Here is a 23,330-nt window from a genome sequence, read left to right on the forward strand (position 1 = left end):
ACTTAATTTTTTCTGTGGTGATAACAATTCTTTAGCAGTATCTTTAGGACTAATAGATCAGTAACTTTCTCCTGGCTCTTGGATTATCAGGAAAATGTGAAAAGGTAAGTTCTGCTAAGGAAAAATGCTACAGGATTGGGGAGGGTAATGGATAATGAGGAACTAGTGAAAGGAACAGTAGAATTTGCAATGGCTATTTTTATTCTGGCATAAATTTTAAAAATGTTTTGTAGTCTTACACATTTTTAAAAGAAAAAAATAGAAAATGATAATCTTACTCTCAAGAAATACTCTTAATATTTTGATATATTTTGGTTACAGGTTTTGTATATACAAAATATCTTACAAAACTTTCTGTAGTTGGTATATTTTTGAAATTGAATTGTAATCTGTCATGAAATGCAGTCATACGTGTTTCAGTTAGATGAGTTTTGAGAGTATACAACTGTGTAATCCACACCCTTACTAATAAGACAGAACATTTCCTTAACCTCAGTGTGTTCCCTTGTGCCCCTTCCAAAGCCAGTGGAGCACCCACTCTTCACCATGACAATCAAAGCTCTGAATTACATTCCTATGAAAAGCCCTTCTAGGATTTCATGTTAATGACTCATGTATGAATCACTTTGATATCTTTCATGAAAATCTATCAGCAATACATGTGTCAGTATATTCTGGACTGTGGTATGTTCTGTTGAGCTGTATGACTACTATCATCATTACCTCACCGATTGCTTACTGTAGCTTTCTATCAATAGAAAGTCTAGAAATCAGGCAGTGAGAGTCCTCCAACTTTGTTCTACATTTTCAAAATTGTTTTATCTATTCTAGGTTCTTTGCTTTTTCCATATAAATTTTAGAATCAGCTTTTCAAGTTATGTAAAAGAAAGCCTGCTAGGATTTTAACTTTTTATTTTAAAATAATCATAAACTTGTAGGAAGCTGCAAAGAATGTATGTGGAGGTCTTATGTATCTAACACCAGCTTTCCCCTGTAGTGACATCTTTGCATAACTATAGTGCACTATCAAAGGCAGATTGATCGACACCAATGCAGTAACTAGATGTTAACCAAATTTCACTTTTTGCTTATATTCTTTTTACACCTCCCCCCAGTCTTTGTGCATAATTTTATGGCATTTAATCATATATATAGCCTGCTGGAATATTTTTGGGATTGCAAGACATCTGCATTTGTGGAAAATTGAAATCTTAACAGCATTGAGTCTTATGATCTATGAATATGGTATTTTTTCCCATTTACTCAGATCCTTTAAAACTTAAACTTATCAGTGTTTTGCCTTTTTTTCTTTACAAATTTTATCCCTAGATTTTTGTAACATTGTAGTAAAAGATAACTACTAATATAGTATTTCTTCAAGATGCTACAATAATCATTGTAAACTTCATTTTCAATTTTTATTAAAGTTGTCATTGTACCAGTGGTATCTTGATTTCCTTTGACTTAACTGTGTCGATTTTTCGTCCTGATTATATGGACTCTTTAAACTGGCAAAAATGAAAACAGGGAAAATGACTATTTAAAAGCAATTTTAGCTGTGTTATCTAAGGGTTAAAACAAAGTCCTAAGAAACCTCATTTATTTTTATGTATAAGATATATGTGTTTATATATGCGTATTTTGTAAAGAATATATTTTCAGTTTATTAAAGGAAAACAACTTAGTTTGCTTCATCTGTGAGTATAAATAAACAACACTGCTAGATTGTTTTGAAGATCCTAAAGAATTTTACTCTGATCTTGAGCAGCTTATACTTTGACTGAGAAAACAAAATATGCTTCAGTGGAACATCTGACGAGCACTTATAAAAGGCAGTAGTTTAATAATTAAAAGAGCAACAGCATTTTATAATAGAGAAATTCACTTTGATAAGGGAAAGACAAATTGCCAATGATCTGGTAGAGACTTTGCAGAAGATCAAATGTTGACAGGAACTTAAAAAATACTGGATTTGCCTTTGTAGAGAACTGTGAGGGAACCCATTCCTGAAGGTTGAATATAGATGAAATACTGCCTCAGGACTGGAGTACACACAGGCCATGGACAATCATTCTGACTAAAGTAATAGCCCATATTCAGAAATATAATAATGTTTCAGATATCTAAGATACAGACAAATGACTGCCAACTGAAGAATTTGATCTTCAGTAAAATATTTCCCAAACATATTATAGCCAGTCTTGTTTTTTCTGATCTGTTTAGGCAGTTATTTGGATGGTATTCTGTGTTTTATTTTTTCTTATCCCCTCTATTGTGTTAAAAGTTATAGTTTTTGTTTTTACTATTTTGGTGGTATTAAAATTTATTAAAATTTCTACATGCATAATAAAGCTAATCCATACATCTGTTCTCTTTTCTGGCCAGTAGGAGGACTTTAGAATGTTTAATTTCAGATATTGCCTTTTTGTGTTGGTGTCTCTTACATTGGTTCTACATTGTTTGTAATCTCCCAGATTAGCATTTGTTATTACTGCTTTATACACAGTGTTCTTGTATGTTTACCTGCATCTGCCTTTACTCATATGTTTTCAGTTTCTTTGCTCATCATTGTTACTTGGTATCTTTAGTCCTTCAGTGTGGGTTCAGTTTTCTTCCTCCTGGTGGGCATTGTTTGATAGGGTGGGCCCTTCCTTTTTCCTTCCCTCCCCTTCCTCTCTCCCTCTCTGTTTGTTTTCCCCCCTAAGAATGTCTGTTTTGCCTTTTCCTTTCAAGAATTGTATGTCTGGTTATTTTATTTTTATGAAGGCAGCATTGGTTTACAATGCGGTGTATAATTTAGAGGTATAGGATCACACCCTTCAGGTGTACGTCGTCATACCATACCCACCTTGGCACCGTAGTCGTCCTCCATTGTCCATTGTGCCACCTCGCCTTCCTACTCTTCCCCTCCTGCCACATGGGGATCCTTAATTCTACAGTGAGAGCTCTGTGTTTAGTTATTGGTTGCATTTTATCTGACCCTTTGTTTTGTTTCTCTGTATCCCACATATAAGTAATACCATCTTGGTATTTGTCTTTCTCCTCTGACTTTCTTTAGTATAATCTGTTTGGTTCCATCCTTGTGTTTGCAAATGGCAAGAGTTTGTCTTATTTAATAGCTGAGTAATATGCCATTGTATATATTTCTGTATCACATCTTCTCATCCAGTCATCCTTCTTTGGACACTTAGACTATTTCCTAACTTGTCTATTGTAAATAGTGCTTCAGGGAACGTAGGACTGCATCTGTCCCTTTAAAGTAGAGTTTTTGCGTTTGTTGGGTAGATGTCTAGGAGTGGAACTGCAAGATCATATGGTAGATGTCTTTTCAATATTTTGAGAATGACCCATGCTGTTTTCTCTAGGGGCTGGACTAGTCTATGTTCCCACTAATGTCTGCAAGGGTTCCTTTTACTCCACATCTTCTTCACGCTTGTTTTGGATCTTTTTGATGTGAGCCATTTTCATAGGTATGAGGTGGTATCTCCTTGTACTTTTGATTTACATTTTCCTAACAGTGAATAATGGTGGGTATTTTTTCATGTGCTTGTTGGCCAGCTGCAAGTCACCTATGGATAAGTGGCTATTTACCTTTTCTGCCCATTTTCTGTTTGGGTTATTTGTTTACTTTTAGATGAGTTGCTTAAGTTCTGTGTAGATCTTGAATATCAGCCCCCTGTTAAACATATCATCTACATAGATTTTGTCCCGTATTGTAGGGTGCCTTTTGTTTTAGCAGTGCTGTCTTTTGCTGTGCAGAAGATTTTTAGTTTGACATAGTCCCAATTGTTTATATTCTCTTCAGTTCCTCTTGCTGTTGGAGACAGATATACAAAGACATCACCTAAGCCTATGTCATGGGCTGCTTTGTGTATCCTTTCTACAATGTATCTATAGTTTCAGGTCTTATATCTAATTCTTTCATTCATTTTGAATAAATTTTTGTATGATGTGAGGTCTAGTTTCATACTTTTACATGTGGCTGTCGTTTTATCAATACCATTTACTGAAAAGACTTTCCCTTCTCCATTATATATTCTTGGCTCCTATGGTATAGATTAACTGTCCATGTAGGTGCAGGTTTATATCTAGGATCTCAAAACTCATCAAAAAGAAAATAAAAAAGTTTCATGTCTGTTTTTGTTTCAGTACCATGCTATTTTGATTATTATAGTTTTGTCATAGAGTTTTAAGTCTGGGGTTATGATGCCACCTCTAGTCCTCTTTTTTGTAGGGATTTCTTTGGCTATTCGGGGTCTTTTGTGATTCCACATGAATTTCAGTAATGTATGTTCTTTTTCTTTGAAGAATGCCATTAAAACTTTAATAGGGTTTGCATTGAATCTGTACATTGCTTTGAGGAAGATGGCTATATTGACAATATTAATTCTTCCAATCCACGAGCACAGAATGTCTATTTCTTTTAACAATGTCTTAACAGTTTTCATTGTACAGGTCCTTTACCTACTTTCTTAAGTTTACTCCTAGGTACATAATTCTTTTAGGTGTAATTGTAAATGGAATTGTTTTCTTGATTTCCTTTTCTTTTAGTTCATTGTTTGCATATAGAAAACAAAACAGGTTTTTATATATATGATATGGTATCCTACCACTTTGCTGTACTGATTTATAGTTTTTTAGTGGAGTATTTAGGGTTTTCTGTGTATATTACCTTGTCATTTGCAAACAGTGATAGTTTTACTTCTTTACCAATTTGTATTTCTTTTGTCTTTCTCTTGCCTAATAGCTCTAGCTGGGACCTCCAACACTATGTTGAATAGTAGATTGTAGGATTGTTTTCCACCCCTCTCTTTTCAGCCTCTCTTTGTCTTTGGAGCTCAGTGCATTTCCTGGAGACAGCAGAAAGCTGGATTTTATTTTCTGATCTAACCAGTCACTCTGTGCCTTTTGGTTGGTGAGTTTCAGTCCATTTACATTTAGGACAATTATTGATATATGGACATCTGCCACTGCTATTTTGCCCTTAGTTTTCAGGTTCTGTTTCCCTGTTCATGTTTTGTGGCTTTTCTTCTCTTTGATTTAGATATTAGAGCTCCTTTTAACATTTCTTGTAGAGATGGGTTAATGTTTGCAAACTCCCTCAGCTTCTGTTTTTTTCTGAAAAAGCCTTTATTTCTCTCTAATATTGGAAGGAGAGTCTTGTTAGCTTGCTGTTTTTCTAAGTTTCCTTGTATATCTTTGATCAACTTTTTGGTCTTCTGTTTCTTTTTCATGGCAATTTTGAACTATATCTGATAGGAAGAAAAGATCTTGCATGTGTTTGTGTTTGGTTTCTGGAGATTTATTCCCTCTCTGTGGTGAGATAATCCCCTGAGGACTCAACGTGCCATGTGTTGTGTTTTCCACCTCCCCATAGTGTAGCTTTCTAGTTTGCTATTTCTAGAGTCCTGAGGGTGCAGAACTTCCACTTTTCCAGCTGCTGGCACTATATGTTGGGGGTAACTGATCTGCAGTCTTTGAGTTAGGGGTGAGGAAGGGGTCTAGTCACTGGTGAAAGTGAACAGGAGTTGTTCAAATTTGTGGTATTACTGAAAGGCCCCCCCCCCAATGGGTTTCCAGAGTCATATCTCTGCAGTCTGTGGAGTTGCACTGTCACACTTCAAAAAATCAGTTCAAGTCCCAAAAGGATGTGGGAGGGGTATTGCTGTTTTGCGCCCTGTCTTCACTGGGGACCTGACCCACCTGGGACACCTGAGCTCTTCTGCAGATAACTACCCTCAGTTAAAGGTGTGCCTACACACGGATCTGTTCTCCCTTCCTCAGGGCCACCAACTAAACATGTGCACACAGTTCTGAGACCTGCACAGCAGGCTCCTGTCCAGGCTGCAGTCTCTAGGCACCTCTCTTGACCTTCCTTTTGTTGTATGGAATTGATTTTCCACACTGTCCCTTCTAGTGTGATCAGCGTTGATCTCTGATGGCCCAGAGGTGTTCCAGTTTTGCCCCAAGTCACAGGATCCTCTAAGTCCAGTGACTCCCTAGACAACTTGGAAGCTATTCTGTTGTCTTCTAGTTAGCTGTTAACTGCTGCTAAGAAGTTTCCAGAAACCGATCCAGGATCATACATTGCTTTTAGCTCTAACACTTTTTAGTCTCTTAATCTAGAATGGCTTTTTAGCTTTTCTTGACACTGATGTTTTTAAAGAGTACATGTCATTTATTTTTGATATGTCTGCTGTTTCTTTTTGTTCAAATTCAGGTTACACATTTTGGGCAGAAATGTATATTAGTGATGTGGTGTCCTCAGTGAATCACATTGGGGGTTTGTGATGTTGATTTGTCTTTTATTATGTTGGCTTTGATCTCTTGTTTAACATTATCTGCCAGGTTTCTTCACTATAAAAATATTTCTCCTTTTGTAATTAATAAGTAAAATGTGGAGAGATGCTTTGAGACTGTATCTCCTTCCTGAAGTAACTTGTACTCAGACTTGGTTAGTTGGATTCTGCCGTGGTCAGCTCAAGCTCCCCAAACAAAGTAATAGAAATTTACTTTCTCACTGTTTTGGAGGCTAGAAATCTAAGGTCAGAGCATGTCGGCATGGTTCCTTTCTGGTGAGAGATCTCTTAGTTTGTAGATGGCCACCTTTTTACCTTCACATGGCAGAGAGTGAATGCAGTTCTGTGGTCTCTCTTCTTACAGAACATCATAGGTAACCCTGCCCTAAGGACTTCATCTAAAGCCTAATTATCCCCCAAAGCCTCCATCTCTGAACACCAATGGCAATGAAGGCTAAGGCTTTAACCTATGATTTGGGGGGTTGAGGAGAGGTGGTGGCATGGTTCAGTCCATAGCAGATTTCATTGCCCTTTAATTTAAATAATTATGATTCTAGAAATTCTGTTTTTCTCAAGTATTTGTATTCTTTTTGCATAGTTTCTTGTTCTTAGAGCTTTGATACCTTATAATAGTTTTGATTATTTTTAATGTACTTGATACTCTTTCAAATTATTCTATCTTATGAAATTTGGGGATTTTAAATCTTGATGTTTGTTGCTTTGTTGTTTTTGCTTACTCTCAGTGAATTTTTATTTTAATTTTAAATTCATCTAGTTTTTTAAGGAGACTCTTGTGGCTCAAGTGGTACAGGTGTCCTTCAGAATAGTTTTGCTTTTGCTTTTTCCAGGAACTTGATGATCTCTTTGGTCTGGGGGTAATGATTATGTTAATTTCTTGGTTTGGAATTCTCCACACCTTAGGGATAATGCAAATTTGAACCCCAAACCCAAATGAGCAGTGGCCTCTTAGTCTTAAATTACCAAGCGTTTTTTTTTCTTTTTCTAACCTATTCAGAGTTTAAGCAGAAAAAGACTGTTGTTGTCTGGCCACTTGAGACACCCCATGGCAACTTGTACTTCTAGATTGACCTTTTTTTATTTTTTTAATTGTTTTCATTTTACAGAGGTCACATCCAGGGTTCTGGTTCTGTTCAAGAGTCTCTCTTCCATTGTACTGTTTTTGTTATAGGGCAGCCCCGATATTGAACTGGTTGCCTGGCGAGTGCGCTTTTTGGTGACCAACGCAAGAAAAATTACTTTGGGCTGGTCAACCACGGGTGAAACTTGGAAACCACATTGGGCGCCAGCTGTTATAGGGCAGCCCCGATATTGAACTGGTTGCCTGGTTGTGGGTCCTCACCCGCATGCTTGAAAGGGACTTATTAATACTCCACTACAGGCACACACAAAAGGTTAATAAAAGGTTTATTTACAAGGGAAAAGGAAATAAAGAAAATGTACAACTCAGGGAGAAAATAGGGAAATAAAGCCTTTAATGTGTCCTACCCGATCTGCCGACCTGGAAACCCAAAGGCACTCTCAGAGCTGGCCGGACGCTGCGAGCTGGCGGAGAGCCAAAATGGGGGACCCCTCCAAAGCCCACGTGTCTGGCTTTATACCAACCTGGCTGCTTAACCCCACCCTCAGGTCCCAGCCACCTTCCCTTAGGTGGTGATGGGATTTGGAGTTCCCAGTGTCTTTGGCTTTGGCCTGGGGTGGGGGTGGAGTCCACAAAGCCTGTATGGAATTAGCTTTAGGACATCCTTTTCCCCTAACATTTTGAGTTGCCCCACGACCTGTTCACATGTCAAATCATTTTAAAATGCCAAGTACTTAGGTTGCAGCAACCAGTTTCTCTCTTTCCTTGTCTCATTCATTCTTTCCTTTACTCCCCTTGTGGTGGAAGTTTCAACTCTTGTTGTTTTTCCACTTTCCTTCATTTTTGGTACCAAGGGCCTTTTATTTATTTTTTTTTTTGGAGACTTTTTAGGTTTTTGTTGAAAGGGTTTTCATGTTGTTATTCTCCCATATTGCCAACACCTGAGATCACTGCTCTGTATAAAAACCCTAAAGTGGTATTTCTATAGTGTTTGCTATGCTAGTGGCCCACCATTAGTTGGAAGTCATACCTATTTTCTTTGTTCCCCAGTGCAAGCATGTTATAGAAAAAAACAAAGTTGTCTTGATTGACTTTATCTTTAGCAGTACAGAGCAGTTTTTTTCCTAATAGGTAAACTTTATTTTTTAGAGCAGTTCTAGGTTTATAGAAAATGTAAACTGAAAATTCAGACTTTGTGTGTGTGTCCATCCCCCTCCCCCTCTTCCCCTATTACAAAGATCTTGCACTGGTGTGATGCATTTGTTATAATTAATGAACTGATGAACCTATATTGGTAACATTATTAATTAAAATCCCTGAATAAAGTCAGTCCCTAATAAATTAGGGTTCTCTCTTGTTCTGCATACTGTGGATTTAGACAAATGAATGATGATATATCCATTATGGTATCATGCAGAGCATTTTCACTGCCCTAAAAATCCTGAATTTGGCTCTGTGTTCATTCCCAGTACTCTCTTTTTACCCCTGTAACCACTGATCTTTTACTGTCTCCATAGCTTTGCCTTTTCTAGAATGTCATATAGTTGAAATCATAGAGCTTGTAGCTTCTTCACTTAGCAGACTGGCTTCTTTCATTTAGCAATATGCATGTATGTTTCTTTCATATCATTTTGTGGCTTGATAGCTCATTTGTTTTTTATCACTGAATAATACTAAGTTTATATGTGGTTATACTGCAGTTTATATTTCCATTCACTTACTAAAGAACATCTGGTTGCTTCCAGCTTTGGCAGTTATGAGTAAAACTGCTATAAACATCTGTATGCCGGTTTTTGTGTGGACATAACTTTTTAACTCATTTAGATAAATACCTGGAAGTGCAATTGCTGGATTGTGTGGTAAAACTACGTTTAGATTTGTAATAAACTGCCAGACTTGGTAAGACGTTGCCCGTCTTCTAGAGTGACCTTACCATTTTGCATTCTCACCAGCAGTGAATCCTGTTCCTGGTACTCCGTATCCTCACAGCATTTGGTGTTGTCAATGTTTTGGATTTTGACCGTTATAATTGGTGTGTCGTACTACCTCACTGTTTTTAATTTGCAGCTTCCTAGTGACATATGATATTGGGCATCTTTTCATAAGCTTATTTGCCATCTGTATATCACACTTGGTGAGGTGTCTGTTCAGATTTCTTGTCTCTTGAAAAACTGGATAATCATCTTATTGTTGAGTTTTAAAGAATTTTTGGGTACATTTTGGATACAAAACCTTTATGAGAAAAACGTTTTGCAAAAAATACTTTCTCCCAGTCTGTGACTTGCCTTTTCCTTTCCATTCTCTTTACAGTGTCTTTTTAGCAGAGCAGAATTTTTCAAAGGAAAAAAAGCTCTTGTATAATGTCTTCCTCACTTTTAATATTCAGGGAATTAAAGATTCATGTTTTCAGTCTTTCTTTTGAGGTATATTTGAGAGAATGAATGAAAAGACCTATGTGATAAGGACATTGTAGAACTTAGGGTCTTTGCAAGAAGGTTTGACATTTGAAGTTACTAAGTATTTTCTAGTAGAAACACGTAAGAATAATGGAGTAAATAGAGATGGAGAGATTATTGTTAACAGAGTTTTGTTTCAACACTTGTGTACATTTAAGGTCCTCTCTTAGATTTCTACTTTCTTTTCAGTGTCTCAGGACTAGGTGACATATGATCTCCCACTTTTCCCACACAGTAGGGTTAGCACTACTTCTTCCTCCATGTCATTTTTTTTAGTGATTTATTTATGCATACAAGAACTGGGGTACAAGCCAGAGGTGTGGGGGGTGAGAGGATTCATCAGAGACAGAGTAGAGAGCAGTGCAGGCAGATCTACTGAAATACACTGCTGAGGGGAGCAGCAGGGCGAGGCAGGAGAGGTCTGCTGCCCCATGTGGGTCATCTCCCTGGTTGGGGAGCAAACTTGTTCTGAGGTGGCTGCAGATAGCTTCATAGTGCTGCTTCTTAACCCCTTGTGCCACCAGGGAGCCCCCTCCATGTCATTCTTAACAGGTGACAGAATTGATGGCAATAAGAAAGCTTTAAAGGTTCCCAGTTATAGGAAACCCGATGCACAGCGTCATTATTAAAATTGGATCATCTTTCCCTTCTGTTGCTTAGTCTGCACCCACCCTGTGCACCACAGTCTTCCCCTTTAATAAAAACTCAAACCATTGAGTAAAACTTTCACAGAAGCAGGACACACACAGTTATATTTACTTTTTGAATTCATTCAGCTTGAAACATCAGTCATTGTCATTTTTATTTTCTCGTCTGTGGGTTGACTTTGGGGGAGCACATCTTGAGTTTCTCGTCGGTGCTCTAATGATTTACTAACACGACTGGAGTCTTCTGATCAAATACGATGTTTTGATTTGGAATGTTGAGATTTCTTTTTTTCCTTCAGTAAACTGTGGTTTTGTGAGGTTTGACAAGCTGTTTTTTTCTTTCAAAAACCAAAATTGAAGGTTTCTGTTAATTAATGGGCAGAGTTGCTATTTTTACAGTAGGTTTGTATTGTTTGTGTTGAGATTTCTTTAACTCTTTCTTTTTATAAAGTAATAATTTGAATTAAAATTTAAAGGGTGTATAAATATGTGTGTATATGTATGTATATAACATATATTGACTTTATGAGAAGTGGTCATCTAAATGAAATGACATTTAAACTAAACTATGTTCTATAAGATTTCAGATGAATAGTAATTAACTTATTTTGGTGGGCTTTAGATCAGCTTGGAAATTAACCTTATTTTACATGACGGTAAAGGGAGCTAGTATTTTGTTGTTGTTGTTTGTTTTTTAAGCATTATTTGCAGAAATTATTTACCTGCTATGATCAACTGTTTTGCAAAACCAATACCTTTTTATTTGTTAGGCCAGTATTTAAATTCATCTTTTTAAACACATTAAAAATTATTTAAATTGTTTATTCTTTTAAGAATTTTTTAAAACTCTTGTCTAGGTCACTAATGTGCCATTTAGACTTTATAATCAGACCTGGAAACTTCCTGACCACGTGCGCCATGGCCAGGTGGGGAGGCGCTGGAAGCACCCAGGATGACACAGGTGGCATCATCATCACAGGATCAGCTTTAATAAATACCAGTCAGGTTATTTGGGAAAGGTGGGGGTGAGGCTTTACCACTTAAAGAGGAATCAGAGCTTTTGCTCAACTGTCAACCTTGAAAAACTGTGCATCTGGTCACCTAGCAGACTCCCATAAATGCTGCCAAAACCCAAACGGGAGCAGCTCCTATCACCGCTGCCACAGAGTTAAGGGGAGGGAGAGCTCCTGAAGCAGCCTGTGGCTGAGAAGGCCTAATTATTTTTTTTTTACTTTATGCATACAAGAGCTGGGGTACAGGCCAGAGATGCGGGGGGTGAGAGGATCCACCAGAGACAGAGTGGGGAACAGAACAGGCAGACTGACCCAAGTACACTGCTGAGGGGAGCAGCGGGCGAGTCAGGAGAGGTCTGCTGTGCCATGTGGGTTGCTTCCTGGCCAGCCGGGGATGGAACTCATGCTGCAGAGGCTATGGATTGCTTCATAGTGCGGTGCTTAACCCCTTGAGCCACCAGGGAGGCCTGAGAAGGCCTAATTCTTGAGTGGAAGAGCTGAAAAGACTGAGGGGGAGGGGATGGAGGGTCCCTTGAAGCCATGTGGAGGAAATTTCATTAAATGCTAAAAGTGCTTTTCTTTAAAAAAAAAAAAAAAAACCCAGAATTAGAAGAAACCAAGCAGTAATTTCATTTTTGAGTAGTTTTGGATTTATGAAAAGTCACAAAGATAGTACAATTTCTCATTCACTTTCCTTGTGTTAGCATCTCACATGATCACAATACATTTGTCACAACTACAGGACCAACACTGGTCCATTCCCATTAACTAAACTCTAGTTTACTTGGATGTCACTAGTATTCCCCTGATGTTACTTTTCTTTCTTTCTTTCTTTTTTTTTTTTTTAAGGTTTATTTTTATTCATGTACAGGCCAGAGGTGCGGAGGGTGAGAGAATTCACCAGAGACAGAGTGGAGAACAGAACAGGCAGATTGACCGAAGTACACTGCTGAGGGGAGCAGCAGGCGAGTCAGGAGAGGTCTGCTATGCCATATGGGTAGCTCCCTGGCCGGGGATCGAACTCATGCTGCAGTGACTGGGGACAGCTTTATAGGTTGCGTCTGACCTCTTGCGCCATCAGGGAGGGCCCTAATGTTACTTTTCTGTCTCAGGTTCCTATCCCCAATAGCACATTACATTTAGTCTTCATTTCTTTTTTGGCAGGCTTGTCTCTTGACAGTCTTACAGACTTTGTTTTTGATGACCTTACCAGTTTTCAGGAGTGTTGGCACAGTGTTTTGTAGCTTGTGTCTGAGTCTAGATTTATCTTATTCTTTTGTCGTGGATATGGATTTTAGGGACAATGAAGAATCCATGCTGTCAGCGGGACTTACCACTGGGTGATGTTAACTGGGATCACCTGACCTGGTAATGTTTTCCAGGTTTCACCACTGCAGAGTTTTCCCATCCTTCTATGTTGTGCTCTCTGAAATCAAATCACTGTTTATAGTCCCATACATAGGATACAAGTTAAGTTTCACTTTTAAGGGAGAGGGCTGACACATAAGTCACTAGGAATTCTATTGTCAATTTGTATCTCGGCCCTTAGTTATTTTATAAATCAGTTTAACTTATGTATATTTATTTTATATCTTGGGTTATAATCAAATACTCAGATTGTTCTAATTTAGCCATGGAGAGCTCTTTCAAGTCATCTCCTGTGTCCTTTTGTTTTGTCTCCATTTTGTTTCTAGTATTTTCTTACTTTCTGTCAATATAAAGTATTTCAGGCTCATCATGTATATTCCCAGTTTCCGCCTTACAGTTAGCCATTTCTCCAAGAAGCCCGGATTCCTGGTGTGGGAGAATAGTATAGAAGGTAAGACCTGAGCTCTGGGTGTACTCATGTATTGGTATGTAATTACTTCTAGGCCCTCTTAGTAGACAGAGATAGGAAATACATGTATATGTTACTAACTTATGTACATATCTGTAATTGTTTCTGTGTCTATGTTCATTTTTAAGCTAAAATGAGTTTGTACTGATGTACAAGTTCATCCTGGCTTTCCTATAATCTTCTCCTATAGTGAGAGACCTGGTTCCTTCCATCCACCATCCATTTACATATTTTTTTAGTCTCAGTATACTTGTAAAGCTTTTTTAGGAATTGTCACAACTCTGTTTTACAAGTTTTTAAACCAGGATATCCTCATACTTTTTTCAAAGTTTCTTATTTACCCTTTGAAATAATAATTATACACCATGTACTATATTAGCATTATTATATAAACTTTTACATGAAATAATCAATTTCAATTTTAAGCCATGCTGTAATGTGGGAATGTTATCACTCTTTTTATAGATGAGAATAAAGGGACGCAAGGAGCTGAGTGATTTGCCCAAGGGTTTCCAGCTAGGATATGGCAGAGCACAGCTGAATCTAGACAGTCGCCTGTGGAGTCCAAGCATTCAGCTACATTGCCAAAAGCAGGTGTGTGAAAACACAGAGCTATTCCAATGTAGTGTTGTTTTTAAGGTTTTTCTGTGCTTTCCTTTTTTGCCAATGAACAAGTCAGAAATGATCACTGATACCAGAAAAGTCCCCAAAGTATTCCCTTAGACAAGAGAGGGGGTCCATGATTAGAAAAAAGAATAAATGTCCTTTAAAAAGGCAAATATGCAGAAATGGAACCATATATTTACTAAAAGAGAAGGCTCTTTTTCTTCTAGTTAGTTGAGGAGACTGTACTTGTGAGGGAAGAAGTTAATGCTTTTAAAAATGATTTTGGAGTAAAACATGGACAGGTTTACCCCCCACCCACCCACCCCATGGACAATTGGTAGAAGATTATTATTTTTTTTTCCTTCTGGTAGAAGCATGTGGTTCTCACCCTCTTCACAATATGTCTCTTTTACAGAGGGGAAGGGAGTGGGTCAGAATTGCAGTTAGCAAAGGCGTTCTGCTGGCTGCTGATCAAGTCAAGAACCAACTCAGTTGAAGGGATTTCTTATTATTATCATGCCAGAAATATCTAATCTTTTCTATTTCACCAGAGCCTGTTTAGCATTTGGTCTCATTGCTCACCTTACATGGAAAAGCTTAGTTATTCTGGAGCTTTGTTTTCAAACACTGCAGCCTACCCCCCCACCCCCAATCTGATTTAATTTTTAAAAATAACCTTATTAAAATATAATTTACATACAATTCACCCGCTTGAAGTATACAGTTCAATGAGTTGTACAGCTAGTCTGATTGAAATTTGAGTTTTACAAACCCTAGAAAAACATGACTGCATAATTGAGGCTGCTAGAAGAGGAGGTAGAATGGGGCGCCCAGTGAGCTAGGGTAAAGGACTACAGGTGCTTTGATGGTATTGGTGGTGTGGTAGCATAGATTGCAGGAGGTGTGAACCTATTCCCCCAATCATATGCAGTGTTGTAACCATTGTTACCTCAATAAAGAAAAAGCATATTTTGAGTTTTAAAATCAGAGATTAGATCATGTAGATAGAATTTATTTATTCATTCATTCATTTTTTTTTAAGATCTATTTATTTATGCATACAAGATCTGGGGTCTAGGCCAGAGGTGCTGGGGGTGAGAGGTTTCACCAGAGACAGAGCAGGGAGCAGGACAGGATGATCTACTGAAATACACTGCTGAGGGGAGCAGTAGGTGAGACAGGAGAGGTCTGCTGTGCCAGACCTGGCCCAAGGATTGAACTCATGCTACATAGGCTCCGGAGAGCTTAACAGTGCTGCAACTTAACCCCTTGCGCCATCAGGAAGGCCCCTAGAATTTATTTTTCCAAATGTTTTATAATTCTATTTTTATATTAAGTTCTATAATATAAATTTTAAAGGCATTTAATCCATAAGCCTTTTCCAGCTAAGTCATAATTAAATTGAAACTAGGTTGTATTTATTATGTGTTTACCAGAAATTCCAAGGGAAGGTATCTTTTGTGCTGAGAGTTCCCATTTCTTTAGTATCTAGCATGTTACATTTCTGCTGTTGCCAAAGTAAAGTAAAGCCAGTTAGCATAGAAAATATGAAGGAAACTTTTATTATTAATTCTGTTGCTTCTTCAGTTGTGCTAACTTTTAAAATGATACCCATATACTTGGGCAGTTTGAGAACTGTTAACTTTTTTTTTTTTTGTTTTATTTATTTATTTATTTTATTTGTTTGTTTATACATGCACTGGGTACAGTCAGAAGCGCGGGAGGGTGAGAGAATTCACCAGAGCCAGAGCGGGGAGCAGAGCAGGCAGAAGGACCGAGGCACACTGCTGAGGGGAGCAGCGGGCGGCAGGAGGGGTCTGCGCGCCATGTGGGGCCCTCCTCTGGTGGCCGGGGAGCAGCCGGGGATCGAACCGGCACCGCAGAGGCCGCAGGCAGCTTCGCAACCCAGCGCTCAACCGCTGCGCCACCGGGGAGGCCCCGAGAACTGTTAACTTTTAAAAGCCATCTCTCTTCCTAGAAGGAATTGGGCTTTACAAGTTCAAGCTGTCAGTTCACTGAGTAGAAAATCTGATTGTGAACCATACCCAGGTTATCACCTGTTGCACCTGGCTCATAGAGGTGCTTACAGCTTCTCAAATCTTAGTTCTTCCCAAAAGTATTGGTGACAGTTTTAAGATTCTCTATGAAATTGCTGGCTTAACGTTTGTATAAGTGAATTACCAGTAAATAATTAGCACTTACATAATACTTGGTTTTCATACAGGTTCAAAGTATTATATTTGTATACACTCCTTTTAAAATTAGTGAGCCACTGTAGCAGGCTCTACAGCAGGTGGCAGTGGGGGTGGAACGTGGGGGCAATGTCTCAAAAACATGCCTGAAACATTTTCTTAAGGAAATTCATTCTTCTGAAGAATTTTCCTAACATCATTGTAAGACTTACAGTGTTTCTGAATTACTTGCCACCTTTTATTTCCCCTAGGAAAATATTTTAAAACTATTTAATAGAAGATTTTAATGTAGGAGTTTAAAATTTCCCCCCCCCCCCACAGATTTGGCAGTAAAATATTAGCTTTCAGGTGATAAGCAGGATTTTTTCTCTTGTATCTTGTGAGCATTGATCTTCAGAGAAGATTGGTACTCTCTTTGCTTTTGGATTTTGTCTTTCTATGGTGAGGTTGGTGGGTTGGTTTCTGCTTTCCAGACTTTGCTATTTCTGTAGAGATTAGGAACATGTTGCTTCTTGTGAAAGTGTTAAGACAGAGAGGAACAAAATCATGTTTAACTGCAGCAGAATGTTTTAATGCTTATTGCCATCTTAGTCATATTGTTTGGCTAGCAGTGTTACTTGAGTTGCTCTTCTTTTGGGTTATTGGGAAAATGTATGGAGAATCTGTGAATAACCATGTGTGCTATTACTTAAAGATGTAGAGACTGAGACTAATAAGAGGGGGAAGAAATAATATACTCGGGGAGAGGGGGGTGGATATTAGAATCTTGCACGTTCCCTGTAAGAAGCAGGAGAAATACTATCCATAAATAGCCAAGCAGTTCAAAGCTAGACTTTGCCCAGAGCTGCTTGGTCAGCATGGATGAAACAGAGACTGGATGTCTTGTTCTTCAAAATCTCTCCAGGTTTAATCTCTGAGAAACAATTGAGCAGGCTTCTCTGTTTAGAGACTTGAGGTGCTTATCTCTACCTGATCTTGTTTTTTTGGTCACCTTTCTGATTGCATTTGTTTCCTTTTAGTCCCTGTTCCTGAAATCCATACCTATACGGTCTTGTTTGTTTCATGTACAACAAATTAACCCATCCTTGAAATGACTGGCTTTGGCCCGATTCTGACTGCCAGTGTTTGGCTTTACATATTTTGTGATTGTACTTAGCTTTCTCACCAATATTAGCATATGACCACTAATTCTGTACCAGTATCCTACAGGCTACACTGGAGTTTTCAGATTTCTGCCCTAATCTGGTCCCCATCCTCAGGGCATGAGGACACTGGTGGAGTGACAATTAGGGGAACCTTGGTTCTGCCCCTGGCTCCTCATTACTGAAATAAATGACTGGTTCAGTTACCCACTCAGGGCTATGGTTTTCTCATCTTGTGCTAAGAATCTTTTTAGACCCTGGGTAATTGAGAATTGGGATGCAGTTTATACTTTGCTAAGGAAAAAAAATCCTTATAATCTTTTGTTGGGTCTCTCTGCTGGTAACTTTGGTGAGATACACAGTAGTTAGTTACATGAAAAAGAAATGAAAAGATGCAAGAAATCTTTAAAATCATTGAAGTGGCAGTTTAGTATTTGGCAGGTAGATACTGGCATTCAGTGATGACCAAATAGTTAAGAATTTAATTTAGTCTCTAAAATCATGTTGAATTTGAATTTAAACTCCACTGATTTTTCGCTTTTTTGTCATCTTGACACTTAGTTTAGTGTTTTCATGCCACAGTTTCATTTCTAAGATTAAAATGATTCATCAGAGAGCATACAGTACCTCTAAATAGCATACTTACCTCTAAAGGTTACTGTGAGGTTTGAATAATAAAACATTTAAATTTTAGTACAGTACCCTGAACATACTAAGAACTCTGTGTTATTACTGTAATAGTTTTCTTGTTTGTTATTGTTTCGTAAATTTGAACCCGTTTTTATGACCATTTAGGAAAACCTTGTGTCAATCGGCCTCTGTCATATTCTCTTTGTGATATCATCCAGGTTTTTGCTTTTCCTCCTGGATAGCACTAATCAGTCTAACATTTTCATATCTTTGTTTCTCCCCGACTGGAATGTAAGCTTTGTGTGGGATCAGGGATCTTTGCTAGCCTGTTCATGGTTATATCTCCAACTTACGGTGTTGTCCCTTGAACACAGAAGAAGCTTTTTAAAAGAGAATGTACTTTTAAATTTTGATCAAAATTTTAAAAATTAATTGATCATGAACTGAAACAATCTTTTTCTTTTAACCTAATATGTAGGGCTAGCTTTCTGCTATAAAAGCCTGGTTTACCCTTACTCCCTTCCTTCCTGTGTGAAATTATATGGTTAAGAAAATTAAAATGAAATAATACATGTGAAAGTATTTTGTGAACTATAGAGTGCCCCACACGACATTCATTTTTGTCAAACATTTCAACTTCCTTTTTTAGCCACCATGTAAATGTGGTAACCAACATCCTCTGACAATATTCTCAGATATTTTGCTATGTGTCGACCTTCATATTTTTCTAGTTAATCCCAGTTGTTCTTTCCCTTAGAATTTTTTTTTTCCCAATTCTGGAAGATTTCAGTGCTCATGGGTAGAGCAGAGATACTTGGCTTATCCAGAACTGAAGGAATGATGAAGCCCTTGCCAGATAACTTTCCTAGTTCCATCTATGTTCTCAGCAGTCTCACACGGTCTTCTGGGGGAATGAACTTTCAGAATTCTATTATTACAATTTGACCATATAATTAAGACACTAGCCATAAGCTCACAATGGCTTTTTGTCTCCAAACCATATTTGATATATAATTGGCTTCCAATAAATATTTAGAACTAAATGAGACATGGAAACTGTGCACTCTTCTCATGCTCATATAGTGAAATGAAAATCAGCTCTTTAGAGAGGGAAGATGTATCGGCACACCCAATCTAAAATACGCACCACAACTTTATAGTATCATTTGAGTAGGGAAAATATAGGTAAAACATCTGCATTTATGCCAGAAGTTAGGGAGTCAGACTTAACTGGCTTTCTCTCTGTACGCTGCTTTCAAGTTGGATCTCAAATAACAGCTTTAACTAAAAATAGAGGTCAGGGTAGCTTTCTTCTGTGATAAAGATTGTCCACTTGTCCTCTCAGGAAATCCACGCTCAATTTAGGCATAAAATTATAATGAATATATACTACTCTAAAAAATTACTGTTTAAGTACCATCCTTTATTTAAGAGGACAGTGAGTTCTGTTACCTACAACTTTAATGGAACATTATCATGACATCAGAATTTTTTGTTATTTTAAACACATTGTTTCTAAAAGGTAGACTAATGACTATCTAGATTATAAAGTATGATCATTTTTCTTTTGAATGAAAATACAGACAAGCAGTGCTAAAACATGGATATCAACAACTGACATGTATGTACCTTTAATATATTATTATATAACTATGTATTAAAGTGTGCATTCCATACATTTTGGAGTAATTGCTAGAAGGAGAAAGGGTCATTTTTGAGAAATTAATGAGCTTTTCAAAAGTTAGAAAAATGTTTCTATATTTTATATTATCAAAAGTAGTCCTTCTGAACTTCGGCCTAACATCTTTTTGTGAACAATCCTTTAAACTATCATTTTCATTACAAGTATATTAACATTTGTCTCTTGAAGACAAATTCTGTTTTTTCTTTGCATACTTGTATGTTTTGTCCCCAAAATCATCTATTAAGATTCTTGGCTCTTATAATTAAATGACTATAATGGTTTTCAGTGTAGTTATTATAATGTGTGGGCACAATCCCAAAATTTATATAGATACAAAGCTTTACAAAAAATTCTAGGTTGTTTTCAGTTTCCAGTTGGTTTTGTTATGATTCCATTTCTCTGAATTTCTTGCATTATGTGATTCTCAGTTGTTACGACATGTTTAGCTTGTTGCGTGAGTAAAGGGAATGCAGAATATTTGGTTCTGACGATTTGTGGTATTTTGCTAATACAACTAGGATTCTTCTGCCTTTTACTTAATGCAGTGGCCTGTTTCTGAACTGGAAATCAGCCTTCTTATTATTAAAGACAGTTCAGCAGACCTTCTAAATTACCATTCTAAATTACTGCCCTCCCATCTAAACCTAGGTGTAAAGAGAAACCAAAAGGTCAGCCAAAAGTTATTTCTCTGATGCAATCAGGAAAACCTACAAAGCTTATTGAGAAAGTGAATGTTGGGCATAAAAATATACAGTATTTTGTGCTTCGGTTTTGTGGAGAGAATTTTTTCTAAGTAACAAGTAAAAATACCTTTCTGTTCTTTTCAGTGTGTTGTTGGAATTAGTACTTAGAAACTATAAACTTAAGCACTGTGACTTTCTTAAAGCCATTTCTTCCCATAACCATACTGTTCTTATCTTAGTGTCTGTAAGTAAGAGGCTTGTCTTTACATTTATTATACTACTAGGTAAATAGGCATTTATACACGGTAATATAACCAGGATTGCGTAAAGAATCTCAATAATTATTTTTAGTTTGTTTCTGTCCATGGTGTTATTAAATTACTTTGTTGTCTTTAGTTTATAGTTTATAGTCATAAAGATTACCCAAAACTGTATTACAGTTTGATCTTTTGCAAATTTATACTGTTTCACAACCTTCACTACAATCTAATTTAGAAGGGTTCCATCATAGCTGAAGGTTCCCTTGTGCGCTTTTGGTCTCAGTTCCTGTTCTCACGTTAGCCCCATAAAATCATGTATTATCTGCAGTTTTTTGGAAGAGTCTGTTTAGTTTTTTACTTTAGTGTTTGGTAGAATTCATTAGTGAAGCAATATGGACATTGAGGCTTCTTTGTAGGACATTACACTACAGATTGGATTTCTTTTGTAGACGCAGGACTATTTAGGTTTTGTATTTCTTTAATGAATTTTGGTAGTTTATTTTTTAAGGTCATCATTTTTCCAAATTAAAATTTGTTGGCATAAAATTATAATATCCCTGAATTATCCTTTTAATTACTATCTGTAATGGCGTCATCTTTCTCCTACCTGATAGTAGTAGATTTGTGTTTTCTCTCCACCTCCCTCCCCCACAACCACGCTGTTGAGTAGTTTATCTTGTGAAAGATGTTTTTCTTGGTTTCTAAATACTTGGAATTTTCCAGTTATCTGTGTGTTACTGATTTCAAATGTGATTTCATTTTGATAAGAGAACATACTTTTTATGATTTGAATATTTTTTCAAACTTATTTTTTGATTGAGAATATTTCTTAGTATATATTCTTCATGCCCTGAAAAGAATGTGAATTATGTGGTCGCTGAGTGTACTGCCCCTATAAATGTCAGGTAGATTAAGTTGATAATATTATTCTGATAGTATTATTCTATATCTTACAGATTTTCTTGCTAGAAGTTTTAAAGTGCTTGAATGTAATTGTGGACTTGCCTGTTTCTTCTTGAAGTTCTACCAAACTTTGTTTCATGTATTTTGAAGCTTTGTTTTTTGGTGCATAAACATTTAGTTTGTATGCCCTCTTAATGAATTCACCTCTTAATGAACTTTGATCATTATAAAATGAGTACTTTTATAACTAATAATACTCTTTGCTCTGAAATCTATTTTGTCTTCTAGAGTAACCCTAGCTTTCTTTTGATTTGTATAACATGTTAGATCCTCTAACTTTTACTTTTTAACTTATTTTTGTCTTTTAGAATACGCTTTTTGTAGGCAGCATATAGTTGGGGCTTCCTGCTTTTAATTTTTCCCCAGTAATTCATTCTGACAATATTTGCTCATTAGATAGGAAACCATGCAAATCTGGGGGAATGTCACAGTTCATAAGTCCACATCTGTGCACTTACTATTGCAAGTCATGACTCAGGCTCAGAGTATAACAACAACAGGGTTTAATTATGAGGGTTGAGAGAGATAAGGAAAAAGGAGCAAGTTTCTAAGACTGTTAGACTATCTGCCTAGCTCAGATAGTGTCTGCAGTGTCCAGTAGTCCAAACCAAAAGCTGTTTGTGCTAGAAGGCACTGCCCCTTCAATGAGAACTTGGAGTGGTGGCACACCAATAAGTGGTGGACCAGGACCCAACTCAGGTGGCAACTGGAGGTAATCACAGGTGATGCCACTTAGGTGGCAGCCAGCAGCACCTAGCCAGAGGCTGGAATGGACAGTGCTGGAGGCAATAGTAACAGGAGATGGTGCTGAATGTATAGGGAGGCGAAGTGGCAGTCAGGCAATGATCAGGTGGCAGTACTGGAAGATCAGAAGCAGTGCACAGCTCTTAGAAGTGGCTAGGCATAGGCCAGCAGTGCTAGTCAACAGGCAGTAATGTGGAGCATCAGGTACCAGTGTACAGTTCTTGGAGGCCTCAGGCACAGGACATTGGTGCCGGTCAGCAGGTGACATGAAAGATTGAGCAGCAATATACAGCTCTAGGCTCCTGCTCCAGAGGCGGGAGCCATGATCCATGATCAGAAGCAAAAAAACAAAGGCCTGAAGACGAACTGAAGGTCTTAAAGAGAGTATCTTAACAATTCAGTCTCAAACCATTTGTTATCCTGCGTTTGATGGCTTTTAGGGTCTGTGGGTTTCAGACCTGATAGGCACAATTTCAAAACCGGGCATTTTTCAAAACCCAATTCCCACCAGTGCTTCAAAACTCACCCTATACCAGTTAGGCTATCAAACCCTGCTTGCACCAGGTGTGGTGGTGGACGCAATGGATGCAGCAGAGCCAGGCACACTTTGCTGCACCACCGAACCATGCAGGGTTCAAGTTAGATGTTATTGATCTGGTTTGGTTTAAACTTATCATCTTGTTACTTGTTTTCTGCTTGTCCCATCTGTTACTTGTTCCCTTTTTCCTCTTTGTCTGACTTCTTTTTGGATTGAGTACTTTTTAGGGTTCCATTTTATCTCATTACTGCTTTATTAGGTTTACTCTTATATTTTTAGTGGTTTTAAGACTTTTAGCATTCATCTTTAATTGATCACTGTGAACTTAGAGGTAGTTGTGTATCACTTTATAACAACAGTATACTTCCATCTGTCCCCTCTGTCCTTTGTGCTGCTGTTGTCATACATTTCACCTGTGCATGTAATAAGTCCTTCAATAAGCTGTGATTTTTATTTTAATCAGTCATTTATCTTTTTAAAGAGATTTGAAAAGTCTTACATTTACCATTTCTGATGTTCTTCACTCCTTTATAGCAA

At 37.5% G+C, this 23,330-nt stretch overlaps 1 protein-coding gene across 5 annotated transcripts in view; it reads left to right on the top strand.

Moving 5' to 3' along the window:
- Positions 1-23,330, top strand: part of MAP4K3 (mitogen-activated protein kinase kinase kinase kinase 3) — a 132,052-nt gene that overhangs the window by 9,308 nt on the left and 99,414 nt on the right. Inside the window, exons 1-2 of one of the 5 annotated variants that reach the window (XM_037528178.2) lie at positions 13,223-13,333; positions 13,817-13,945. The exons of 2 other annotated variants lie outside the window; for them this stretch is intronic. In XM_037528178.2, the coding sequence (XP_037384075.1) occupies positions 13,817-13,945 (129 nt within the window). In that variant the 5' untranslated portion in view covers positions 13,223-13,333. Of the gene's footprint in view, positions 1-13,222; positions 13,334-13,796; positions 13,946-23,330 lie in introns of those variants that run through there. 2 more of the 5 variants (XM_054701188.1, XM_054701187.1) reach the window with 2 other exon arrangements.

This window comes from Talpa occidentalis, unplaced genomic scaffold (assembly GCF_014898055.3).
Source record: "Talpa occidentalis isolate TD23 unplaced genomic scaffold, MPIMG_talOcc4v2.1 talOcc4.5, whole genome shotgun sequence".
Classification (NCBI taxonomy): domain Eukaryota; kingdom Metazoa; phylum Chordata; class Mammalia; order Eulipotyphla; family Talpidae; genus Talpa; species Talpa occidentalis.